The 26,552-nt window shown below is 42.6% G+C and overlaps 1 protein-coding gene across 2 annotated transcripts in view; it reads right to left on the bottom strand.

Moving 5' to 3' along the window:
- Positions 1 to 616: 616 nt before the first annotated feature.
- prkcbb (protein kinase C, beta b) overlaps positions 617 to 26,552 on the bottom strand; it is a 115,343-nt gene continuing 89,407 nt past the window's right edge. The window contains exons 16-17 of one of the 2 annotated variants that reach the window (XM_084072529.1): positions 24,504 to 24,644; positions 617 to 923 (exon numbers count right to left, since the gene is read on the bottom strand). In XM_084072529.1, coding sequence (XP_083928655.1) covers positions 768 to 923; positions 24,504 to 24,644 — 297 coding nt within the window. In that variant the 3' untranslated portion in view covers positions 617 to 767. Of the gene's footprint in view, positions 924 to 11,996; positions 12,779 to 24,503; positions 24,645 to 26,552 lie in introns of those variants that run through there. The other variant, XM_084072528.1, reaches the window with a different exon arrangement.

Below are 26,552 nucleotides of genomic sequence, written 5' to 3'. Positions count from 1 at the left end.
TTTGTGTGACACTGTAGCATGACGTAGAAGGGCATTAATTAAAAACAAAGACTTCACCTCATAATCACAACCCTGTGTGTGTGCGCGCGTGTGTGTGTGTGTGTGTGTGTGTGTGTGTGTGTGTGTGTGTGTGTGTGTGTGTGTGTGTGTGTGTGTGTGTGTGTGTGTGTGTGTGTGTGTGTGTGTGTGTGTGTGTGTGTGTGTGTGTGCGTGCGTGCGTGCGTGCGTGCGTGCGTGCGTGCGTGCGTGCGTGTGTGTGTGTGCGTGTGTGCGTGTGTGTGTGTGTGGTAATGCAAGGTTTCTGCCCGACAGCAACGATATGGTGGTAGGTACTCTGCAATCCCACCGTACATACTGTATTGTAAATAGAATAGCTGTTGTTCAGGATAGAAATAAAACAAACGTACATTTTCTTCTCAATGACTCACACCCTTGTGCTTCGTATTTCAGTATGACTTGACCAGGTAAACTTCATACCCATGTGACCTCAGACCTTTTTGTAGACCAGAGCCATCAGTCGCTCTGCCATCAAGTCCCGTCCCGTCCCGTCCCGTCCAGTCCAGTCCATGTGTGAGTGCGTTTGCGCATTAGTGCGTGTGTGTTTGTGTGTGTGTCATTCATATTTGGAAGGCATGTATTTGCGGTTTGGGAGACATGTATTCAAGTCTAATATTTATGTTTTGTTTCCGCAGCGTGTAGGCGTGTGTGAGTGGGTGTACTCGCATGTGTATGTGCACACAAGTGTGCACGTGAGTGTTGTGCGTGTGTTAGTAATTGGGAGCCACGTATTCAGGGTTGGTGTAGGAGAAGCCGAGGAACTCGTCCTGGTCCAGGTTCATGATGAAGAGTTTGTCTGTAGGCGTCAGGTCCGTCGCCATCTTAGTGAACTCCTTGTCAAAGTTACAAGTGTCACGACTGGTTTTCTGTGGGAGAGAGAGAGAGAGACAGAGAGAGAGAGAGGAAGAGAGAGAGAGAGAGAGAGAGAGAGAGAGAGAGAGAGAGAGAGAGAGAGAGAGAGAGAGAGAGAGAGAGAGAGAGAGAGAGAGAGAGAGCGAGAGAGACGGAGAATACAGAGAGGACAGAAAGCAAGAGTGTAAACATCTCTGTTGTAAAGTTATGAATGACAATAAAGAGGAACTTGAACATGAACTTGAGCATTCCACGTCTCACATGGTCCTCAACCTTTTCTGGATCAGGGCCCCCACTTGCAAATTGCGAAAGCATTATCGGCTGCCGTGTTAAGTTGTGAGATGGGTGGGCCGCGTGTATTTTCACAGCACTTTACGTTCTCATTTATTGGTGTCACTTTTTAATATCAATGTTATATTATCATTAATCATCTTAGTGTTTTGACAAATATTTGGGGCCCACTTGCAATACCCTTGTGGCCCACCAGTGGGCCTGGACCCACAGGTTGAGAACCAGTGCTGTAGGTTACATCAGATCAGTGTGATTACACCTTTTCATACGCACAGTGACACCCGCATTGGTGACAAGAAAGCAAACGGAAAAGTCAAGTGACAGAAGAGAAGAGAAAGGCGTAACAGGAGAGGGGTGAATTCGACAAAGAGGTAGATAAATGAGACAGAGCACGAGAAAGAGAAAACTTAACGGAACGAATTTAGGGAACAAGAGCCACAATCCAGAACGAAAGAGAAATAAAAAAAAGGAGAGAAGGCTTGAGAAAGAGAGCAATGGAGAACAAACTGAGAGAAGGAACTAAGGAACCAGAGAGGAGAAATAGGGTGTGTGTGTGTGTGTGTGTGTGTGTGTGTGTGTGTGTGTGTGTGTGTGTGTGTGTGTGTGTGTGTGTGTGTGTTTTGCAGTGGATGGTTTCTCTGGGCCTGGGCAACAAATTGTTAATGCACTGCTTGGCTCAGTGGATCCATGGGGGGGGGGGGGGGGGAGAAAAAGAGAGAGAGAGAGAGAGAGAGAGAGAGAGAGAGAGAGAGAGAGAGAGAGAGAGAGAGAGAGAGAGAGAGAGAGAGAGAGAGAGAGAGAGAGAGTGTGTGTGTGTGGGTGTGTGGGTGTGTGTGAGTGTTTTAAGGTGCGGGGGATAGGCCAGTTACAGTATGTTCAGTATAAGAAAACTGCTGCCATTTTAAGCTATCTTGGAAGACACACCAATGCAACACACACACACACACACACACACACACACACACACACACACACACACACACACACACACACACACACACACATATACAACGTAACACGTGGAGGTCTCCTGCAGAGCATACTGCATATAAACAGTAGGTGAGATCGCTGAGTCAGGTCCTGTCAGGGCTAGCAAATACACCAGCCTGATCTCATGGCTAATTAGCAAAAATATTGGAGCTTTTCTTGTATGATATTGTTGTACAAACCAAATGTAGACCGTGTGGACTATAACTGGCAGTGTTTTCAAATTAAAATAAACCTAAGCCTAACCTTAATCAAACTAACTCCCCCTATCCTTAACCCAAAAAAAAATAAGAGAACTAAGCCTTTCCTCATAATCCCGAGCCTTGCAATCAAACACTGGTCCATGTGGTCCGCATTACATCTCTGGTTGCACTAAACATTTTATGAACCATTTTGTAACTGTATATACTATTAATTGGGGGGGGGGGGGGCATTACAGCTCATATCATAACCTTCTTGTAGGTTATGATATGAGCTGTAATGAGAATGCTAAGTGCACACATGTGGCAGCTGTCATTCCTTTAAAAAAAAAGTGTGTGCACTTGTGTGTGTCAGAGAGAGAACTTTGGGATACAATTTACATGTAAAGCATCTCTCAGTTCCATAAATGCCTCCATTTTAACAGATGAGTCCTGTGGGTATCAAACCCCCATCATTGTGAGTGTCAGGATGATCCACCCATTCCGTGTGTGTGTGTGTGTGTGTGTGTGTGTGTGTGTGTGTGTGTGTGTGTGTGTGTGTGTGTGTGTGTGTGTGTGTGTGTGTGTGTGTGTGTACGCACGCGTGCATGTGTGCGTGCGTGTGTGTGTGCATGCGTGGTGTTAATCTGAACCGTACCCAACAAGAAATCCATGTGTATATTGAAGAATAAAAGGCCACGATTGATAGACAGATATATATATATATATATGGTAGAGACTAGCAAAGGTGAGAGGACAGGGAGAGTAACAGGCCAGCCACACACTGTAAATAGGCTATTCACATCTATAAACATACAGAAGTCACATGGGAAAAGTCTCACAACTCCACACACATCAATACTACAGGTAAAGAAAGAGCAGAGAGAGATACCATATCAGATACCATAGCATAGAAGAGAGATGCCATAAAGACAGCAAGTACATCTGAAACACACAAGCCACAGACAGAAGCCAGAATCCAATTCACAGACTGACAAACATAAGAGGAACTAATCGAGAGAATTGAGGAGAGGACAGGAGAAGAACATTTAGTAGAATTTAAACTACAAAAGTGCGCTGCGTAGATTCCCACCAGGCCAGGTTGCCTACCCAGGGCTGTGTCAGTCATGGGGTGTAGCTGTCATACACAAGGAAGCTGTGGGGAAAATAGTTTGTACGACAGACGTTGCAACTGTTCGCGTTTGTGGCGGCCGCTGTGGGCATAAGTGAAAGTTGTTTTGGAGATGCGCTCTTCAGAGGCCCCTCAACATGCGATTACAATTTTGGTATCCATTGGATGGTAAGTTCATGGCATTTTTTGTAAGAAATAGGCTACGGCCACACATTTGTGAGGGCAATTGCCCTAAAAAAACACTGTTCTCATGAGATCAATTTGTGCCTAATTTGGCAAGCAACGACATTTTGTAGAATGCATGGCACCCCCTATGGGTGCAAGTGTGATCGCTTTTGACTCTGCATTGTTTCGAGGCCCCTAAATGTGTGATTCAAATTTGGAGCAGCTTGCACGCTGCGTTCCTGATTTGTTGTTTTTTATTTTGCAACAGCAGCCCGTCACACAACAAATAGCAAGGGAATATGAAACATCTGGACTGATCATTCCGATGACTGACACACACAGCAAAATCTGGAGTGTTAAATTAACTCAGAAAGGGACTCTTATGGGTCGAATTTTACATCTTCAGAGTTAACTTAACGCACTAGATTTTACTGTATACACAAATCCACAGAGCGCTGCCCTCTATTGTGTGTCTACGTGCGTGCGTGTGTGAGTGTGTGTTACATCCCTTATTTTGGTTGAAATTGAATAGCCGAATATAATAGAATATTTGACACAATGTGAACAAGTGATCTGACTTGATGCACGTCAGTGACACTTTGTATCTATCAGAGCCTTTAGTTAAGTGAAAAGGCTAAATCTAAAGCGAGCAGTTTACGCACACCGCAACAGGAGTCTGACACCGCAGTTATGATCGCGCCACCTAGAGGGCAGCGCTCCGTGGATTAGTGTATAGGCAACAGTAAGGTGGTCTGGATAGAAGGGGGAGGGGATAGGAGTTGTGATGTTCAGCCCATCACTCTCAAAACGTCATCTCCTACCTTCTTCTCTGCCAACTCTCCCATGGTTGGAGATGAATTTCACCAAACCCAGGGACACACCTGTCACAGCTGGCCCAGCTTTCAGTTCAAGTGCCTGGGCACAAGATCCACTTGATTCCCTGGCTCAGAGGCCTAGACCCTCTGAGCTCCTGGCCACAGTGCAACACCTAAGTGCGTCTGATTTCCCTTGCGTAGCTAATGCCTATTTTATACTCCATTGTATGATGGTGTCATGCTGTACCGCCATACGACCAAGTATAACTCAGGCTTTAGCGCTACAACATGTGGGAAACAAGTGTTACCTTATGTTAATATACCTTAATCAACATAAGTAGCATTGTCATATATAACACATTGTATATGCATTTGTTAGATAACCTATCTGACAAATCCATTCAGTATACAATGTGTGTCTAAGTGTATGTGTGCACAGTAAAATCCTCACTGTTCATTTAACAATGTGTACTGTACAAATGGTGCATTTGTCTTTACTGTGTGTTTAATCCTGCAAATAACACAAAGAGGTAACTATTTACATTAGAAAAGATACAATGCACATAAGTGCACATACTGTACAGTAGCTCATGCATGCATACACACACACACACACACACACACACACACACACACACACACACACACACACACAGCTGCCAGCCATGTAGGCCAGCTCGTAATGTGTTCCATCTCAGCACGGTTCAGTTGCATCCAGCGCTGAGAGGCAGAGAGATAGAGATATGGAGAGACTGTGTGTGTTCATGAGAGATAGATAGAGATGGAGAGACAGATACAATCAACGGTACTTGGCGTGGAAGTATTGATAGAAAAGCACGATAAGGATATTATTACACACGTGTTCACATGTACACATTGGAACAGTATGTCGTAGAGATAAAATTGTAATAAAAGTAATGTATCGATATATCAATATATCGTCTGTCGGGTGGAAAACAAAAATAGCAGCAGTAGCAAATCTACAAGCTCGAAACACGTGCGTCAAGTAGGGCATTCATTTACGAAAAAAACGTAAAATATTGAGATAAGATAAGGTTTCTACCGGCAGCAACGATATGAAATATCAATACATTTTTGAGGCACTGATGTATTTACGGTAAAACCTCTTGCTTTTGTATTCATTTGCTTTTCTAATCTAATACAATGGGTGACCACATGGAATGCCGCTACCTGCATATCCTCCTCCACACCATTTTAGTTGTCAATGGCGAATCACCAAGTTTTGATGTGTGTTTTGGTGGAGGGGGAAATGATGTAATGTGATGTATGCTCCTTGTTTGGACTTTGGATATCGCTGTAACTGATCAATATATTGACAAAATGTAGACTATTTGCAAGATCTGCAAGATTGAGGCTCCATACTTGGGAAATACGGCTAATCTTATCATACTGTACACACAAAAAAATGTATATCCAAACCCACGGGTTTGGATATCAGTTTGATGCACGTAGAGTACATTTTCAATGTAAACATGCACCAGATGCATGTCTTTTTGTTTATTTTTCCTGACAGAATGCAGCATCGGGTCTTTGGCCAGTGTCCTAAGTTGAATTTTGTGCAACGTTTGCAGAGCAGCGCCACATCAACAGCGTGTCCCCCTTTTCTCCTAGTTTTAAGTGACATTCATGTTTAACACTACATACATACAGTACATCATGTTGTGCTTTTTTCGCGCTAGCAGCATGTATGCTACTTGTTCCGATTATATATTGATAAAACGTGTGGTTGAATGCAATGCTGGTTCTCTTCTAATCTGTAATACATGTTTTTATTTTCATGTATTCAACAAGTGTATACAGTACTGTATGTTGGTCTACTCTACCACAGCCAGCATTTATTTGAAATTTGGAGATATATATCAATAATCAGCAGGAAATATTCCCAATTATGGATGCTTGAAAGAGGTAAATATGTCTCTTATGTATACTGCATGCATGTATGTACTGTATGCACATACAAGACACATAACTAAGTATACATGTAGGGCATATGCATGAGGATAGTCATGAGAATGCGGTAGCGCACGTGCACACCGTTAGATTTAACTTGACTGTGTTCTATAAGCAGAGACTAACAGAAAAACACTACTGTATATTTTTTAATTCCCCCTCTTTCCATCTTCAGTCCCTCTCTCCGTCTCTCCCTCCATCAGTCTTCTTTCTCACTCTCTCTCTCTCTCGCTTTTCAGTAACGAGAGGATTAGCAGGAGACAAGCTGATGTCAGTGGGGGAGGGATGAGAGGGGAGGTGTAGGCGGAGGAGAGGAGAGGAGAGGAGAGGAAGGAAGAGAACAGAGCAGTGAGAGAGTGCGAGCGAGAGAACGTGTGAATGAAAAGCGGTATGGAGCGCTGACCTGTTCTGGGCTGATAAGCGTGTGCTGCTTTGTGCCCCAGCCACTGGCTGGAATTATCACACACACACACACACACACACACACACACACACACACACACACACACACACACACACACACACACACACACACTGCTGCAGTGCACAGTACACACTACTCCACCCACCCACGCCAACACCAGCAATGCCACTCCCACAGCTACTACCACCACCACCACGAGTTGAACTGAATGTCTAGGGATGCAAAACTGCAGTGCTGTTTAACCCATTAAGACCGTCAAACCATAGTCGAAGTGTTGTGGTATGTATAGCACTAGCATCTTCATCAGTGGAGCACTAGTGGTGTTCGCAGCAGCGATGAGGCTGTGTTGTACAGTATCTACAGTGTAGGCTGTGCTCTGCATGTTCCGCCCTGACGTGGTCAGGCCTGCATGCCCTCTCAATCAGACCAGGCTCTTATGATAAGTGACAGCCATGAAATATGCACAGCCTGTCATAGCCCCCCCAACCCCCCACCCCATCATCTTTCTTGTCCCCTTCGCCACAGCTTCTTCCTTTTGCTATCTCTCTCACACTTCTCGCGGTCTCTCTGTTCCCTTTGGAATTCTCTCTCCTTTCTCTTACATGGCTTCCCTCTCTGACCATCTTCTCCTGTCCATCTCTCCTTTCTCTTCCCTTTTCCCTCTCTTTCTCCCTTCTCATTGCCTCCCTCCACATCACATTTCTCTTCCTCTCACTCTTCCTTTCACCATCTTCACTTTGGTTTTGGATTTTCCCTCAAGGCCTCTTAATTCCTTTCTCCTTCTCTGTCCTGTCTCACATTTCTCTTAAGAGCAAGAGAGAGCATCTGAGAGAGCATCTGAGAGAGAGAGAGAGAGAGAGAGAGAGAGAGAGAGAGAGAGAGAGAGAGAGAGAAATAAAGGGAGAGAGTTTGAGATAAAGGGAGAGAGAGAGGGAGAGAGAGAGCGAGAGAGAGAGAGAGAGAGAGAGAGAGACAAATAACATGAGATAGTTTGAGGTTGACAGAGTTTGAGGTAGGCAGAGATAGTTTGAGATAGACTAGAGGGAGTTTGAAATAGAGATTGAGGTAAACAGTCTGAGATAGCCTTTGAGGTGGACAGAGTTTGAGACTGAGGTAGAGATATAGAGGTAGTTTGAGCTAGAGATTGAGGTACACACACAGCGTTTGAGATAGTTTGATAAGACAGAGGGATTGAGATATTTTGAGGTAGAGATAGTTTGATGAAGACAGCGTTTGAGATAGAGCTTGAAATACAGAGTTTGATATAGAGATAAAGTTTGAGATAAACAGAGTTTGAGAAAGAGAGAAACAGTAATATTTCAAGACTCTTAGCAAACATAGCAAACACAGTACATCAAAACAATTAAGTCCCTCCCTTCAACATTATCTTTGAAATCTTTTATTTTTTGTGTGCTGTTTGTTTTTATGGAAAATACTTTGGCACATGGAGAGCATTGTGAAAGCATTTTCTTTCGGATATATTTCATTGTATCATACATAGCATACAGGACGATAGCTCGGACCACACAATTTAAGCACTGATTCAGTCTAATACATTATATGTTATGTAAATTCTAGTCATGAACAGGCCAAATAAATTTGCCTTTTTTTTTCATGCACAAAGTAAATTTTCTTCTCCCTCCGCTGGGAGGAATCGTAGAAACAAAACAAACAAAACAAAAACAAAAAATACATGAATCCTTGATCAATATCTCTCCTATATTTGTTACAATACTGACCACATTGTGTACAAGATATATTATATACGAATCAACATTTGAATCTTTGACACAGTTTTATATATGTATGTTTTTGTATATGCATATGTAAAAGGTATTGGTTGTTATAATACAGGAATTAAATAATTGTTCCAAAATGCAGGAACAGATAGACTGGAATACTGTATATTCCTGGACAAGGACGCAGCCTTACAATATGACCTCATAACATGAAATCCTGACACTTTGGCTTTCACGCACATAATAGTACACAGTAGGGAACAGTAGTCTATAATCTGCAATCACGTTTCAATGCACTCTTCTATCGACAGCTTGAGTTTTAGGTTCTGACGTCATAAGAGGAGGACTATGATAGTATATGATAGTTACTGTAGCCAATGCCTTTCTTTCAACCCCATGCCAACTCTAGTTTGTCTACTCATTTCAAGTTCAACATTATACCATGGCCACAGATAATGCTCAATTCTGATTTGACAGAGGATGTGCATTATTTGCAGATAACCGGCTGTGGTCTCAACAAAGTTCATAATTGATATGCATAATAAAAAATTACTGTATCAACAGTTATTCAAGCTAACATAGCTACAGTACACACTATCCTTAAAAGTAACATGGATCTCAATATAACATTTTGAGGAAACAAAACATATGTGCAAATATCGTGGTAATGTCACTGTTGATACAGTGGATACTACAGCTTCTATCACTTGCTGGAGTAGTACAGTAATGTTTATTCCACAGTTGATGGAGATACTGTAACGCCAACAAAACGTTTCTATTCCAGTGTATTGCCTCAAAATAAAAATATGAATGACCACTACTTGTGATTTAATTGTTGGTAAGTAGCTGTGGTATACTGCTAGATAATCAAATACGAGCCCTGCAGTTATCTAAAAATATTACACTCTGCAGAGGCAAACCCGGAGGCAATTTGCCTTCGCATTGGGCACTATGTTCTGATAACAGTACGATTCATAGTTCAATATCACTTAAATAGCTGCTTATACTTCCAAAATGTGCCAAAAATCTTATCCTGAGGTGTACATTCTTTTTATCTGTAGAAGATATCTATCAACCAGATAACTCATCACTCACAAGTAGAATACTTGCTTGCCATTTGTTTCAGGTCAAAGAACTCAGCACTGCCATAAAACTCAATTAGAACGCGGTTATGTGCTCTGTCATTTCAATGAAACGATGAGTCGCAGTAAAGGTCGGTGCCAAGTTAACTGCTGCTAACTGCTCTTACATCATAAAAACATGGTATTTGATTTTGTTCTGTTGCAAAATATTGCAACAGTGTGTCTCAGATACACTTTTGAACTGCACTGCAACTGTACTGTTTCAGATATTGTATGTTCAGGTGGTGGATGAACTCACTGGAGTGGGTTTTACCATCATCAAAGCTAGTTCAGCTGGCTAGGCCAATTTTATACCACTCCCAACGGGAGCAAACCTTTGCTCCCTCAGCCTTATGTTAATCCTAGCCATCTGTTTCAACGGTCGGCCATTAGGCTCAGTCCATATTTTCACTGCCCTGCAGTAGACTTGCATCGCCAATTGTGTCTACACTTTTTCCCACACTAAAGGCAGAGGATATGGTGCCCCACATGTAGAAAATGTTTCTGGTCTTAGTCTTAAATTATCTTACTTTGAAGCCAACATTGAAAAAACATTGGAAAATACATCAGAGCTTACATGCCCAAAAAACTTTTCTTGTTCATGAAACATCAATGGAGGAGACCAACACTGTCTGTATAATGTCCCACTGATTTCTTTAGTACCGATTTTAGGAGAGATTAGATTGTATTGCAAAGAAACCCCAAATAACTTCTTCTGAATCAACATTGATGTGTATAGCTGCAACTACAGCAGACTAAACGTATAACAGCCATCTTAGATACCACTTTAGCTATAACTACTACAGTTAAAGTAGTAGCATCCTTGTTCCCATGGCTACTGCCAAAATGGCAAGACATTTCACCAACTGTTTGCTGCTGGGACTGCACTTCAAAGACAAGGACCCCTCTCTATGATTGCTATAGAAATGTCTGTGCATGTTCTTGGTCAAGATTCTGTCCGACTGTCCCCACAAAATATTATTGCTAGCTGGGGGAAACATCAATAAAACAAAAACAAGTACATTTTCCTGCATTGCAGTGCCTCACGTTGACCTATCAACACCCTTAGCCCATACTGTTTATAGACTAATGAGACATTCTTCAATCAGTGGAAATGTAACCTACGGCCAGCCCCAAAAGCCAACAGACAACTGACTTTAGATGGATCTGACATCTGAATAATGTCTCCTTCTTTGGCCTGTACCAAGAAGGTAGGGATGGGACAATATGAAAATTGTCATAATGATTGTGGCAAAAATGATTAACGATATTATCGCGATAATCCAAATATGCTTAAAACTTAAAATGCCACTTTTGTGAACCCCCATCCCTATTCTGGGGGGAACATTTGCCGATCTACAACAAAAGCTAATTCGTCCTAGTGTATGACGGAGGACAATTTCACGATAAATTTAAATCTCCACGATACGATTATTGTGAGCGAAGGTGGTTTGGAGTTTGGATCAGACAGGTTCTGCCTGATTGGGCAGGGATATTAAGGAATCATTCAATACACAAATTCAGCTAACACACAAAGCCAGGCAAGGCGCTAGGAAGGCAGGCATGTACACACACACACACACACACACACACACACACACACACACACACACACACACACACACACACACACACACACACACACACACACACACAATCAATCTGTAAACCAATTCCCATTTCAAGGTAGTCATGCTTTTTTTTTTACACTGAGAAACTAACTACTATTCTCTCTCCTTGTTTAAACACTAAAAGATAGGATACAGTACCTCTGAATATTACAATATTACGTAATTAATGTCTGACTAAAGGACTGCATTTCCCAGCAGCATCTTAGTAGCTCGTGTCCAAGACTGGTCTGCATTGACACAGGAACAGAAAATTTAAAAAAATATTTCCAGCTGTTTGTGGCACAGGTCTTGCACAAATGTCTACCATAATGTGATACCAAACATACCAAAAATGTTTACCATAAATTGGTGTCAGGGAGGCAGTGAAAGTGAGGCAGGTGCTTTTGGGAAATGAAGTCCAGGGATTATTAAAACTCATGCAGGAGTATTTCAAACATTCCAGGTTTAGCTAAGGTATGATCCAACAGACATAATATTCTGATAGAATGGGGAAACAAAACACATCAGAGATTAAGCTCAACTGAAAACACTTTTCACAAAAAGAGATATAATAAGGGGAATGCTGGAGCTATGTTACATGGTACAGTAAGTTTGTCTCTGCGTGCATTAATCAAACTGATGTTGGTCATGTGTTATTGATCTATGTGTTTGTTTGTTTGTTTGTGTGCGCGTGTGTGTGTGTGTGTGTGCGTGTGCGTGTGCGTGTGCGTGTGTACGTGTGTGTGTGTGTGTGTGTGTGTGTGTGTGTGTGTGTGTGTGTGTGTGTGTGTGTGCGCTGCGTGCGTGCGTGCATGTGAACCTCCTAGGACATGTTGTATAAGCATGAATGTACGGTATTCTTAAATGCTAATTATGTCCATGTGTATGTAGTTAAAATCTGGCATGCACAAATACATATGAGAATTTGAGAAGTGTGTAGAGCTGATACGTGTATTTAAGTACTGTAATTCTAAGTCCGTGCATGCAGATGTGTGTCTTACTGTACATATGTATTGATAGAACCCAAGAGAAGTGTGTGTGTGCATGCGTGCATGTGTAAAGAATAGTATATATGCGAGTGTGTGTGTGTGTGCGTGTGTAAACACCTCTGTGTGTAATTCTATCTATGATTATGCCTGATCAGTATCAGTTATGTGTGTATGTATGTACTGTATGTGTGGGTGTGGGTGCGTGCACGCGTGCGGACGTATACAATATAATGCTAAATGTGTTTCTCCACATGCGTGTGCGTGTCAGATCAGGCCTGCTCTGTGGCAACAGAGGGATCAGAGGCTCCAGGGAATTCTGGGTTGATAAAAGAGAAGCCCTGGAACTCATCCTGGTCCAGGTTCTGAATGACTTCCTGGTCCGGTGGGGTCAGTACTGGAGGGTGGCGTGTGAAAAAACGGTCAAAGTTCTCTGCGTCCCGGCCGCACTGTCGTAGAGGAGGAGGAGGAAGGGGAGAGGAAAGGATGGGATGGAAGGGGAAGGGAGGAGCGGGAGTCAGGAGGGACAGGTGGATGGATGAATGGGTGGGAGGGAGGGAGGGAGGGAGGGAGAGAGGGAGAGGAAAACAAAAAAAGGAGATGGAGGGGTTGAACTCGGGTGTGAGACGACAGTAATGTATACATGGTTTCAAACATTTGAACAACGGTATGCAGAGGGTGTGCTTGATTTGAGTTTGTCTCAGTAAAAGACGTTCAAAGTGAATGCAGTGATGATGCCACTGATGATGGATCTGAGATTAGGCGCAAAACCTCGGGTTTTGTGCGTTTGTCGTTGTTCAAATATTTGAAGCAAATTCAAGTGTACATCAATACAAAAACAGGGGAAAAGTTGTCTCAAATGTCATCCGGCACTGCGGCAGGGCACTACTGTACATCAAGCCAGGTTGCTGATTTGGCAGCTGGGATTGCTAGACTAATGCTAATGCATGCAGCTGACAGCAGTGCAGCTGCTGTTGAAGGAGGCTCCACCTGCAGCAACATGCAACAGCTATACATCATTGTCTATATTGGACAGTACCATTTTTGTCTACTCATTTCTGTTTTGTTGTTGTTGATGTATCAACTACTATTTAACCAGGAAGAGAAAGGTTCCAGGAAGTGAAAGGCGACAGCTGGAAATCCCCTCCGATGGCGTTATTGGCTGGTCAATTTTCACAGCCCAACTCTGAGTTAGAAGACAGAAATGGTGCCTTCCTATAGTGAGCATTAGCAAGGACCAATAGATGGAGATACGGTTGGTAAAAGATGAAGCGTTCTTTTAAGTCTCTAATCTTGCACTTTCACTGTAAGTCACTCAGGATAACAGCATATGCTAATGCCTAGATTGTTATTGTAAATTGTGAGACACAGATGTCAGCTGAATTGAAATCATATGAAACAACCATTCTAATTTTTTCCTCACCAGTTGGAGCTCCACAGGAGCTCACACACCCCTGAGACGACGTGTCTGGCTTCATGTTTATAAAACAACTGATTCAATTTGAAATTGTATTTTCCCAACAGTAAGCCTCGCAGAGGCTTTGGGCCAAATTTTTCTCTCTCTTTATTTTGCGTTAATTTCCATTGACATGCCTGCATTGAGGTTTAATTAAGACAACAAGGACTTTGCTATTCTCTGCTGGCATCACTCAGAGGGACGGCCTCAGACTCATTAAGTCTGAGAAACTCGTCGACCAAATAAAATCCAGACAGACTGTTTACGGTTTGGGGGCAATGTAGGAGATGATATGTACTTAACAGACCTGGCTTCAACAGCAATTACCGAAAAATGAAAAATATGCATTCATTTTAATCTCACTGGGGCGCCAGATGGGTGGGGTTACCCTCCCCATAAGACAATACAAGTGCTAGAAAGTTGAGACATTCACAGGTATCTAAACCAATTTTTAGAATACTTTTATGGGATGAACTTAACTGAACCTACAGTGTGTGAATGATCCTAATGTGATAAGTCCCACCCAACTGGAAATCAATATTGTTTAAACAATAGGTCATAAATCAGAATAGGTCACAGCCCTCTTTCTGACTCTCTGAAGCTTAGTGATCCTGCACTCGACATTGTCAGGGTTTCCTATTCAGTCAAACCACATGGATATCATTAATATCATGGTGGTGTTGCCTACGGTTATAAGCAGAGCACTGCACACAGAAGGTATAGGAATTCATTTGAGACAGAGCCCTAGAGCATGCATACAAACATAAACACTCAATAATACTATGAGAACAGAGAGACACAAGTAAAAATACATGGATGAAAGGATGGATGGATGGATTGCTGGGCGGATGGATGGATGGATGGATGGATGGATGGGGTAGAGTGGGAGTGTGAGCGTAGATGGATGGATGTACTGTATGGATAAATGGATGACTGAATGGACAAACAGATAGAAGACCTGTGTGGTGACAGTTTAATATGGAGGCGGGCATATCATTTGTTTATCAGTGTGGACTGAACCGACAAATAACCAGCTGATCAACCGGAACAACCAACTAAGACCAGCAAATCAATCAATCAATCAATCAATCAATCAATCAATATACAAACAACAACATCATTTCTAGGGTATTCCAGAATCTCCAGCTCATAGGACAGCATAAACAGAAGAATGTTTGCTATTTATCAAGGTCACGTGTTTTAAGAACTGTAGATAATTCACTCATATTAACAAAGGGACATGGAATAGAGAGAGAGAGAGATAAAGGTGAAAAGACTAAAGAGAAGAGATTAAGAACAAGAAAGAAAGAGAGACCAGAGAAGGGGTGACAAAGAGAGAAAGGGGAGGAGAGGAAGAGAGGAGAAAGAGAGAGAGAGGAGTAGAGATCAGACAACATATGTTAGTAGACACATCAGAGGAGATGAGAAACCACAATGGAATGTTAAACAGCCCGATTCCAATTCGCGCGCGCGCGCGCACACACACACACACACACACACACACACACACACACACACACACACACACACACACACACACACACACACACACACACACACACACACACACACACACACACACACACACACACACACACACACACACACACACACACACACACACACACAGTGTTGTGCCTGAACGCGTTCAATGAACGATCGTTCATGAACTCGTTCATATTTTGGGCGAACGTGAACTGAACGTACTGTATATCCGCTAGATGAACGTTATCGTGAACGCGTTCATTCTGGCGTTTGTGAACGGCGTTCTCTCACAGTTTAACTTCGTTCAAGAGTGTCCCAAATTTCCAAGGTTACATCGGTTTGTCATGTTGTATTTCATCCTATTCTGTGTTTCCGAGGCGTCTTGAACGCACCATCAGCCAAAAAAAGAGAAAAGCAAGGCGGTGCCTAAACATTCATCTGCGCAGCGCGGAGTCCGACTCCGAGTGAACAGTCTCATTGCAGCGACAGCTAGTGAGCAGCACAGACAGTTACGGCCACTCGGCCAGGGCGAAGAGCTGACACTTTATCCGCTCTGCGAAGCTTATTTCCCCGCCACAAGCATTTGGAAGTTGACTTGTGTCTCTTCCAAAGTATCGGTGTTGTTTCCTTGGCTAAAGCTGGGCTGAATTAATAAGTAAACACCGCGGAACGGCGAGAGATGAGTTTGGGATGTCACAACAACATGTCCGTGGCTGATGAGTCGTAGCACCGTAGCCTACAGCCGACTTTAGGACGGTAGCCCCGGCCCCCGAACCTCTGAATGAACGTATTGTAGTCTGGACGTCCGACCCGACTTTATTTTGGGATTAAAAGTGGACTTCTGCACCTGGCTTTTGATGTTAACAGTGTCATACACTCACTTTGACAAGCCCCCAGCCCCCCCCCCCCCCAAGATTAATGAAAATCTTTAGAAAATAGCAGATCTACAAGCTCACTGTGTCGCACCGTGACCTGTTGTGAGCTTGTAGATCGGCTATTTTCCAATATCCAAAACTTAAATAGGGCTGAAGTGATACATGTATTTGTAAAATCTACAAAGTAACTAGTAACTCAAGTTTTCAAATAATTAAAAATAAGTACAATATTTTCCTCTGAGATGTAGAGTAGAAGTAAGTAAGTACTGAAAACTGCTAATACTCTAGTAAAGTAAAAGTACCTCAAAATTGTACTTAAGTACAGTACTTGAATAAATGTGCTTAGTTACTTTACACCACTGGAAATAATAAATATAGGGTGCTTTGTGTATGTACACCAGAGAGGATATAATGTATAAGAAAATTAAATAAATAACATTGGTTTTATAATGTATTGGATAAATAATAAAAGTATAGTAATAATAATAAATAATATATTTGGATGCATCCTGCTCCATATACAATACAATGCACTGCTTTTCAGTTCATCATTCAAGTTTGAGACAATAAAAAGTATGCGATTAATCATGCGATTAACTACACAAATCACGCGATTAATCGCGATTAAAAATTTTAATCGCCTGACAGCACTAATATATATTGAAAAAAAAGAACGAAAAAGAACTGAACTAGTTCATTTTTTGAACCATGAACTTTAGTTCAAAATTTTGAATTATGAACTGAACTTTGAACTAGTTCATTTTAAAATTTGTGAACTGAACTTTGAACTAGTTCATATTTTAAGTGAACTTTCCCAACACTGCACACACACACACACACACACACACACACACACACACACACACACACACACACACACACACACACACACACACACACACACACACACACACACACACACACACACACACACACACAGTACAGATGGGTGACAAATTACAGGAAAGAACCTGTGTAAATGAGTGGAGGAATATAACAAATGCATCTTCTTTCATACAGGTGGAATGCACAATACATTTAAAGAGATGCAATGCCATATTTAGGGCCCGAGCACTGCACAGTAGTGCGAAGCCCTATTGAAACTGCAATGATTATTATTATTCTTTGCACAAATGAATCGCGTTTTTGAGGGGCAATACGTACTCCAAAAGTTACGCAACATTGCACACACATTACCAGTGGCGAAAAATTATGTATACATTTTTTTTTAAATAGGCGTGGCCTAATGGCTCAATAGCGCCCCCTACAAAACTTTGTGCTTCAAGCCCGACAACACGGTTTCACCTACATGTATAAAAATCGGTACACACCTGTATCATGTCCCGACTTACGAAAAAGTCTCTTGGAGCAATGACCAAAACCAAGTTGGCCATTTTTAATTGATAGTGGCGTATTTGTGCATTTCACGCCATTTTCACGCGTTGTACTTTAACGCACTCCTCCTAGGCGGATTGTCGGTTCCGCCTCAAATTCGCTCAGAGTACACAAAAGACGTTAACGATGAAAAGTTATCAAAAGCTAGAGTTTTCGTAAAACGGCGTGACCGTGGGAAAGCGTCAAACTTCAACGCCAAACAGGAAGTGAGAATAGCCCATCTACAATTCCTATTGGCTGGGCTTTATACAGCCATAACTTCGGTTCACAGTCCGCTACCGAGTCCAAATTTGGTATGTGGACTAATACCACCAATAGGGACGAGCTGTAATTTCTGAAGCTCCGCACCCTCTGTCTTCCTATTGGCCGGCCTTTAAACAGCCATAACTTCGGTTCGCAGCATGCTACCGAGTCCAAATTTGGTATGTGGACTAAGACCAAGGGGCAAGGCTTGGATATTTACGATGAGGCCAACACGGAAGCTTATGAATGGCCAGAGTGGCGCTGTTTTACCCTGCGCCAACCTGAAGTGTCAGAAAGAATTTATTTTAGCGCAAGTGAATGGGTTTTTGACAAACTTTAGACTAGATTTTCTTACCGTAATAAAAATTGTCATAAATTCTATATGCTTCCAGTCGCTAGTTTAAAGTCTCCTTTCAATCATCATGATATGCGTTTTGCTAAATTATGGTCCCATTTATTCTAAAATTGACGATAAAGTAGGCTATGCTCCAGGAGAGGCGGGATGATTTGATTGACAACCTACACAACCAATAGCATTCATTCCCCGCCCCCGCTCTTGATTGACAAGCTACCCAACCAATAGCATTTTTGGGGGTGTTTTCCGGTTAGCTGGTCACGTGTCTGGTCTCAACCAATAGCGTTTGAGTTCCGGACGTGGCCAACTGTATATATTAACGATGGAGGAATGCATGTTCCTGAACTATCGGCTTCATTTTCGTTCTGTAGAAAGCAGGGGAGTGGCTTTGTCCATTCTTTTTTACAGTCTATGACTAAGACCACCAATAGGGACGAGCTGTAATTTCTGAAACTCCGCCCCCTCTATCTTCCTATTGGCCGGCCTTTAAACAGCCATAACTTCGGTTCGCAGCATGCTACCGAGTCCAAATTTGGTATGTGGACTAAGACCACCAATAGGGACGAGCTGTAATTTCTGAAGCTCCGTCCCCTCTGTCTTCCTATTGGCCGGCCTTTAAACAGCCATAACTTCGGTTCGCAGCATGCTACAGAGTCCAACATTTATGGGACTCTGTAGCATTTTTCCAAACTTTTTTTTTTTTTTTTTTTTTCAGATTTTGTTTTGTTTTGATTTTTTTCTTTTTCCGAACATTTTTTTTCCAAACTTTTTTTTATTCAAACTTTGTCTGTTTTTTTTCTTTTTTCTTTTTTAGGTTTCGGTTCATTTGCTTAAGCTACGTAGCCTTAAAGACTTGTATCTAGGACAGAACGTCGAGGGCCCGTTCATCGCTGCTTGCAGCTTTAATTCTGTTTGTGTCTCCAGAAATACAGCTGCTCAACATTTCAATCTACAGAATTTGGAAGAAAGGAAAAAAAATGTTATAACAGTAATAACACTGGAGGAAATAGGCCTGTGTCATTCTAACTTTAAGCTACTAACATCTTATCACGCTCAGTGGCATGTATAGAAGTGCTGATCAGGCACGGTTTTGATCAAGATGGCAAGAAGAAAAGATCAAAGTGACTATGGAATTTATTTATTGGGGTATAGATGGCAGTAGCCTCAGTAACAAAGACTGCTCAACAGGCTAGTGCGTCAATCGGAACAGTGACTAAAGTGACATTTGCATTTACAGTATGGGAAAGGCATCAGTAAATAGGATTGGAAAATGATGCGAATGCATTAGTGCGATATCTTAATGTCAATTAACTCATCCACTGCCACTGACGTAATAAACGTAATTATTCCCGTTTACCAACCCTGCCAGAGACGTAAAAAACGTAATTAATTTTTTTTCAATTTTTTTTTTTTTTTTTGACCCAAAGACCAAGGAGATATGAGTTTTCGAAGGAAAAGACTCCCATCCACTTCCTTGTTAACTTAAAGCTTAAACATTCTGTATCTCAGCTCCTGAGTACTTTTTCTTTTTCAATGAAAAATCTCTGGCAGTGGGCAAACACGGCCAGCAATAAGTCTGGCAGTGGATGAGTTAAGTTATTGTCAAATGTCAATGCAGGACGTGATCAGACTGTCAGGAAGAACAGTCTGTCGACAACTACATGGAGAGGGATGTTATTGTAGGGTTTCAGTGCATAAACCTCTCATTACAAAGACAAATGCACATCTAGAGAGTTAAGCGGTGCCAAAGCTACTGACCCTGGACCACAGAGATGTGGAGAAAAGCGATGGTCAGATGAGTCATCCATCACCATATTTTCCAAAAGGGGTGACCGCATGGCATACACCTAGAGAATTCCACAGGACCCGCTTTGCTTGACCCTGTCAGAAATGCGGTGGCTCGGTTATGCTGTGGGGTGTTTCCCAGCATGTTTTGGGTCCCCTTGTCCCTTAGAGGGAAGGGGTCACTGCAAAGTTATTCTGAGTGATCACCTTTATCCTATGATGAAACACTTCTATCCTGTTGGGAGTGATTTCGTCCAGGATGCGCCCCTTCCACAGGGCATGAGGGGTCACTGAATGTTTGATGAGTATGAAAATTATCATATTCTATGAACTTTGCAGTCACCATATCTCAACCCAATTGAACACCTATGGGAGATTTTGGACTGACAAGTTAGAAAACGTTCCCCGGCACCACATGAATATTATTTTGTTTGACTGTGTTCCATCCCTCCAGTAGAGTTCCAGAGATGTGGACAATCTATGCCAAGGCGCACTAAAGCTCTTCTGGCAACCTTCATTTATCATCATGTTTTGACGATGGTGGTGGAGAGTGCTGTCTAATGCTGCGTTAACACTGGCAGATATAAAGCTACAGGCTACCATTCCACTAAGCCAGCTACACGAAGAGATACATCTGACGTTTGTAGCTGCTACAAAAGCTTCAACAGCTACAAAAAGGTTGAGCTGGTTTCAGCTTCAGACACAAAGGTACAAAGCTACAAATGCTGTGTATCTTTGTATCTTTTGCAGCTGCCGGTGTGAACACAGCATAACAAGTCTGTCCAAACACTCCCATAGGTGTAACCAGTGTTTTACATAGGCTCCTGCCATCTATGTCCCAATAATGAACCCTCTTTCATATTCCCTCAGATGTTTTCCTCTTGCCATCTTGATCCAACATTGAGGTCAACTGCTCCTGCTCAGTTTGTATACATGCTGCGGAGCACTATAGGATGTTATTTGATCAAGTGAATCATGCAGTCTATCTGTATGGAACCACCTGCATTCATTACGTTTGTCCCGTTATTTATTCAGGTATTATCTTTAATTTGTCACCTGTCTGTACATACAGTACACACACACACAAACATGTCCATCCATGTAAAATGACATGCACATAGAGTACACACAGTTTCTACGTCAACTAACAATGAAGTGTGAATGTTACACCAGCAGTCACACCACTACTACCCTTTGATCCAAAACACGCACGCACGCACGCACATCCCAAGCAGGCCATAAGACAGCTGCATAACATGCTCAGAAGGACTCTTTAACACAAGGGTGGCCTAAGGCTGAGTGTGGGGGCGTGTGTGTGTGTGTGTGTGTGTGTGTGTGTGTGTGTGTGTGACTGTGTGTGTGTGTGTGTGTGTGTGTGTGTGTGTGTGTGTGTGTGTGTGTGTGTGTGTGTGTGTGTGTGTGTGTGTGTGTGTGTGTGTGTGTGTGTGTGTGTGCGATAGAGTGCATATGAGCATGTGTTTCTGAATGAATGTTTGCTTGAGAACTCTGGCAGATATGTTTATGTGGGTGTGTACATCTGTCAGTTGATGAGCACATTCTGTAAACCAACAATTCTTGTGGTGTGAGTGCATTTGTGAGTGTGTGTGTGTGTGTGTGTGTGTGTGTGTGTGTGTGTGTGTGTGTGTGTGTGTGTGTGTGTGTGTGTGTGTGTGTGTGTGTGTGTGTGTGTGTGTGTGTGTGTGTGTTCTCTCCTCACATATCCACCTGTCCGTTGTCATTAGGATCACAGTTACCACGGCCACACAAACGGGGTGGAGCACTATACTGTAGCAACACCATCGACAACAGCCCCTCCCAACCTTTATCGAGAATCTAGACACGCCCACGCAGGCAGGCAGGCAGGCAGGCGCACACACACACACACACACACACACACACACACACACACACACACACACACACACACACACACACACACACACACATCCAATCCATCTCTCTCTCCCTCCCTACTCCTCCGCCACGTCACATGATTCCAGATAGAGGAGACAGGACCCTGTCCCAGACAACATCTGGCCCGTATGAGACAAGAAAGGGAGAGGTAGAAATAGTTCTCCACCCGTTTTCCAGTTTCAGCCATCCATCCATCCATCCATCCATCTATCCATCCATCTATCTCACAGATCCAGCTTTATCTGTGTCACGGTTAAATCTCATCTCATCACATTTGTGTCAGTTTGAATCAAAATGACAGACAGTTGGCTAGCTTCATTATCATGATCATCATGATCATCATCATCACCACCGCCCATTGCCACTGTTGTCCTCCATCATAGGGCGGATTCAGACTGGGTCTGATTGATTTGAATCGTTCCCGAGTACATTTGCCCTCTCCCCGCTGGCCAGCATTCACATTCACCGGTAACCAAGTACACTTATATTCAACTGTAATAGTACTTAGGTGCCTCAGTGGGGGTGCTGTGGACTATGGGGCTTTGGGAGATAGAGAATGTCATATGACAGAAGATGAACAAGAGTCACTTGTCAGAGTTTAGAGCGAATAATAAAGTTTGACTGTGTACCTGACATTGTTTTGAGTTGTAATAATAACAGAACAAACATAACAGTGACGTCATGGACTAATCCTTGGTATCTTTATCCTTGTCTTCAATAGCGGCAGCACTCGCTACAAGTGTTTTTTGTTTTTGTTTTTTTCATGCTAGCGCTACTCAAACACTAGCGGGATTATTATTTCATGTCAACGTTCAAATAGAACTATCGGAAGGTATAACCCTGGTAAAATAATGCGTCACTCATGTGATATATGAATGATACAGTATATGATTAGCAGTCCACTTCCTTCTTTTGGAATGGATGGCTTTCACATTGCAGCGTTCCGTACCCGAGTACGCATGAATCGTACTCCAGACCACCTCTCCAGCCGTACTCGAGTACGGTAGGGTGTTCCGAACTCCAATACGGAACGCAGCGTTCACACTAATTACTAATCTGGCAAGTGGTCCTGGATCCACTCGCCCATAATGACCTCCATCGTCCCACAGTTGTCCTCCGTCATAATCACCTCCATCGCCACACAGTCGACATCCTCATCACCAAAATCATTTTCATCATCACCATCACCATCATCTTAACAATCAGTGTGTCATCATACTAAGCATCACGGTTTCAGAGACTTCTCATCTCTCCTTCCTCATTCTTATGTGAGCCCGAATGACCAAACCGTCATCACCATCACCATCATCACCACCACCGTTATCATCATGAGTAGCTTGATTAGAGCCTGACCACATATTGTTTTACTTTTGGTAATGGCAATTAAATTATGCATCGAATGAGTCCGTCCTAACGTTTTAACTTAAAAAATAGCATATATACTAGCTCACATTGCATTGCGAGGCAACACATTGTGAGCTTGTAGATTGGCTATTTTGAATTGGGTTGAAAGCTAGTTGTGTTTGTGTGTCTATTTCAAATGGACACCTTAATCAAATCAAACTTAATTCACTGACTGTTTGCTTATACGTTTTTCACATTGATTTAAAGATAAGACAACATATGGGTCAAATCATTGGTAATCAGTAGTTGAGGACTCTCCCAATTCAAGTTCAGCATCCAACCCAAACATCTGCCATGGGTCAAGCTCTAATCATGGTCCTTTCTTGACTTACCTGTGTACAATCCCACAGAGAAGACAGGACAGAGACAGACAGGGCATATTTGAGGAGAAAATATAAATAAAATGTAAGAAGACAGAGACAGAGAGAGAAGGAGAGAGAGACAGAGACAGAGAGAAAAGTAGAGAAACATTTGGAGGTGTGTTTTTTTGTCATTCACTAGATTGGAGCTATTAAGTAGTGTACCCTTCCTTACTGGGGGTTCATGGGCCAATCTATTACGTTTTTAAGAGTTCAAAGGTCACATAGTTTCCTTGAACATTTTGGGGGTCAGTGTCAGATTGAATCTCTGAGTTTGAGCCACAAGGTCATGTTGGGGTCACTGTACAGTGGTACAGCGTAAACACATTAGCCGAAGGTCCCAGGTTAGATTATTATTATTTTAGGGACACATTTTAGAAGAATTTCAGAATAAGAGAATTTCTTAAATTTTAATTGTTTTCAAAATTAGCGAACACAGCATATCTACCAGCTGTCAACACTATATCAGCTATTTCGGTAGTACAACAAAGTATGCTATAAGGCTTAAGTGGTTAAGGACCATTGTCAGACTGAGTTTCTACTCTCACTTTAGTCTGGATGGTCAATACATTGCCTGAGGGTTGTTTTGTGGTCAGGGTCACTTATGGTCAGCCTTACAGCTTTGGCTCTAGAAGGCTTAAACACGTACTCAGATCTCAAATATGTACGATAAAAGCCAATAAGGGCAGATTTAAAAAAAAAAAGAAAACTGGCATTACGTAATCTGACTCCACCATGGTCCAAATAGATAAATGACTTATCTATTCATGGAAGGACTGGAGCGTTAAAGCTTTGGGTTTAAGATGGCACTTGGGAGTATAGTAAATGCACTTCCTTGTTGAGGGTTCCCGGGGCCGAATATCAGGCCTTAAGGGCCAAGGTTCAGGGGACGTTCAGACTTACAGCTTTGGGTTTGAACGGCGGCTGCACCTCCTTGTTCTCCAGCTTGTCCCAGTCCATGTAGCGGAAGAAGCCGTGGTCCCTGATGTCCCTCTCCCCCTCTGGGCCACAGCCCAGACGCTTGGCCGGGTGTTTGGTCATCAGCTGGACACACCAAGCACACCAAAACAGGATTTAAGAAAAAAGAGCTATCCTTGAGGAGTGTACAAATGGAACCAAATGGACCCTTTTGGTTCCACTTGTACACTCTTCTGAGTTAAATTAACACTAACGCTTTTACATAGTAAGGTAGTCCCCCCGATCACTTCCATCATTCCAGGCTTGCTAGCTCCTTAACAATTTTGAATAAAATGCCCTTTTAACCCCGTAATGGCAGCAATTGGTGCGTCTATCCTTGTTGAAGCTGTTAATTGTGTGTTGCTGTCTTGTCATCTTATTCACACAAAATGTATATGATTCATAGTTTGATTTTATGTTGTAAAACACTTTGTAACATTGTTAAAACAAGAAAGAAAATGACTTGAAGTCATATTCTACCAGGTGCTCTGTGTGTGTGTGTGTGTGTGTGTGTGTGTGTGTGTGTGTGTGTGTGTGTGTGTGTGTGTGTGTGTGTGTGTGTGTGTTTGTTTTCATAGACCTGATTACTTGTTTTTCGGATTGCTTGTTTCTCTCGCCAAACCTGGCAACAATTTGCGACGCTAAACGCTAATAATGTTTTTTATATAAGTGGTGGCAACATTTTTAGACACCACACAGGTCTTCCCAACAATAGCGAAGATTGAAGTCAGTGTGAACATGGCCAAATAATAACTTAATAGCCAAACTAGGTCTAATGAAGCACGCTAGCATTTAGGCTAACTGTCCTGCCTGAGGGTGCAATACAACTTGCACTGTCTGCAACTGTTGCAGTGTGAATGAGGGGAGCGGACAGCGGAGCGCTGTTACTGTGCTCGTACTGTAGCTCTGCTTTGTGTCGGAGACACGGAGCCTCCAGCGGTGACAATAACAAACACTGGTGCGATCACATGGCCCGGCCGCTACATGTTGGAGCCAGTGTTGCCATATTTTGTGAGAGAAATAAGCGACCAGGTCTAGGAAAACAAGCCAAAAAGAAGCAACTAGGCCACGGGCCGACGGCACATGAGCACTGTAAACCTATTTGCAATTATGCATGGCTATTTTCAAAAACTCCTACAATAAAATTTGGAATGTTTGGAATATTATTTTTGAAACATTCTAACTACACAAATGCTCCCTTGGGCACAAAACATTTATAAACATATTTGAGAACCACTGGTTTAAATAATAATTGGAAGCAAGCCAAAATAAGCAAGTACACAATAGAAATAAGCCCCAAAAACCGCAACGCGCAACTACCGATTTTTACAAGCAACTTTACAGAAAAAGAAGCCCAAAGTCGCTTATAATAAGCCGACATGGCAACACTGGCTGGAGCCAACGTGCTGGGAGTGGGAAGGATCAAAGTGCTGGAGCGGATTACTGGAATGGAGTGCTTTAATCGGAGCGTTTCATCGGTCATTTTGCTGGAATCCGATCCGATCCGATCCACATTTTTTCATTGATAAATCGGATCGCGGCATCTCTAGTGTGTGTGTGTGTGTGTGTGTGTGGGGGGGGGGGGGGGGGGCTCTCTCCCTCTCTCTGACTCTGCTGCAAATCTCTCGCTCCTGCAAAGGAGGAGAGGCGGGTGCTTTAAAGGACACTTACTCCCCATTGGCTTAAACGGGGGGGAAGTGTGAAGGACAGCCAGGACAGCCAATGAGACTTAGGTGTCGACCCCTGAGTGCTTAGGTGTCGACACCTAAGCACTCAGGGTGGCGAAAGTCTACTGAGGCTGTTTGTAGACTCAGGCGCTCTTCGAGCACCTGGTAAAAAGACAATGTTACAAAGTGGTGTAATCTTTCCTTACACCACTTTTGTGATGAACAGAATATTCGCAGTTAACACAATCCCGTTGAAATCCATACAATAATGTTTTCACATTTGTCACTGTGTGCGCTGTCACCAATTAATGTTTTCATATTAATATTA

Source organism: Gymnoscopelus microlampas, assembly GCF_963454915.1.
Source record: "Gymnoscopelus microlampas genome assembly, chromosome: 11".
NCBI classification, from domain to species: Eukaryota; Metazoa; Chordata; class Actinopteri; order Myctophiformes; family Myctophidae; genus Gymnoscopelus; species Gymnoscopelus microlampas.
The sequence above is the reverse complement of the archived record's forward strand: the minus strand, read 5'-3'. Positions and strand labels throughout refer to the sequence as shown.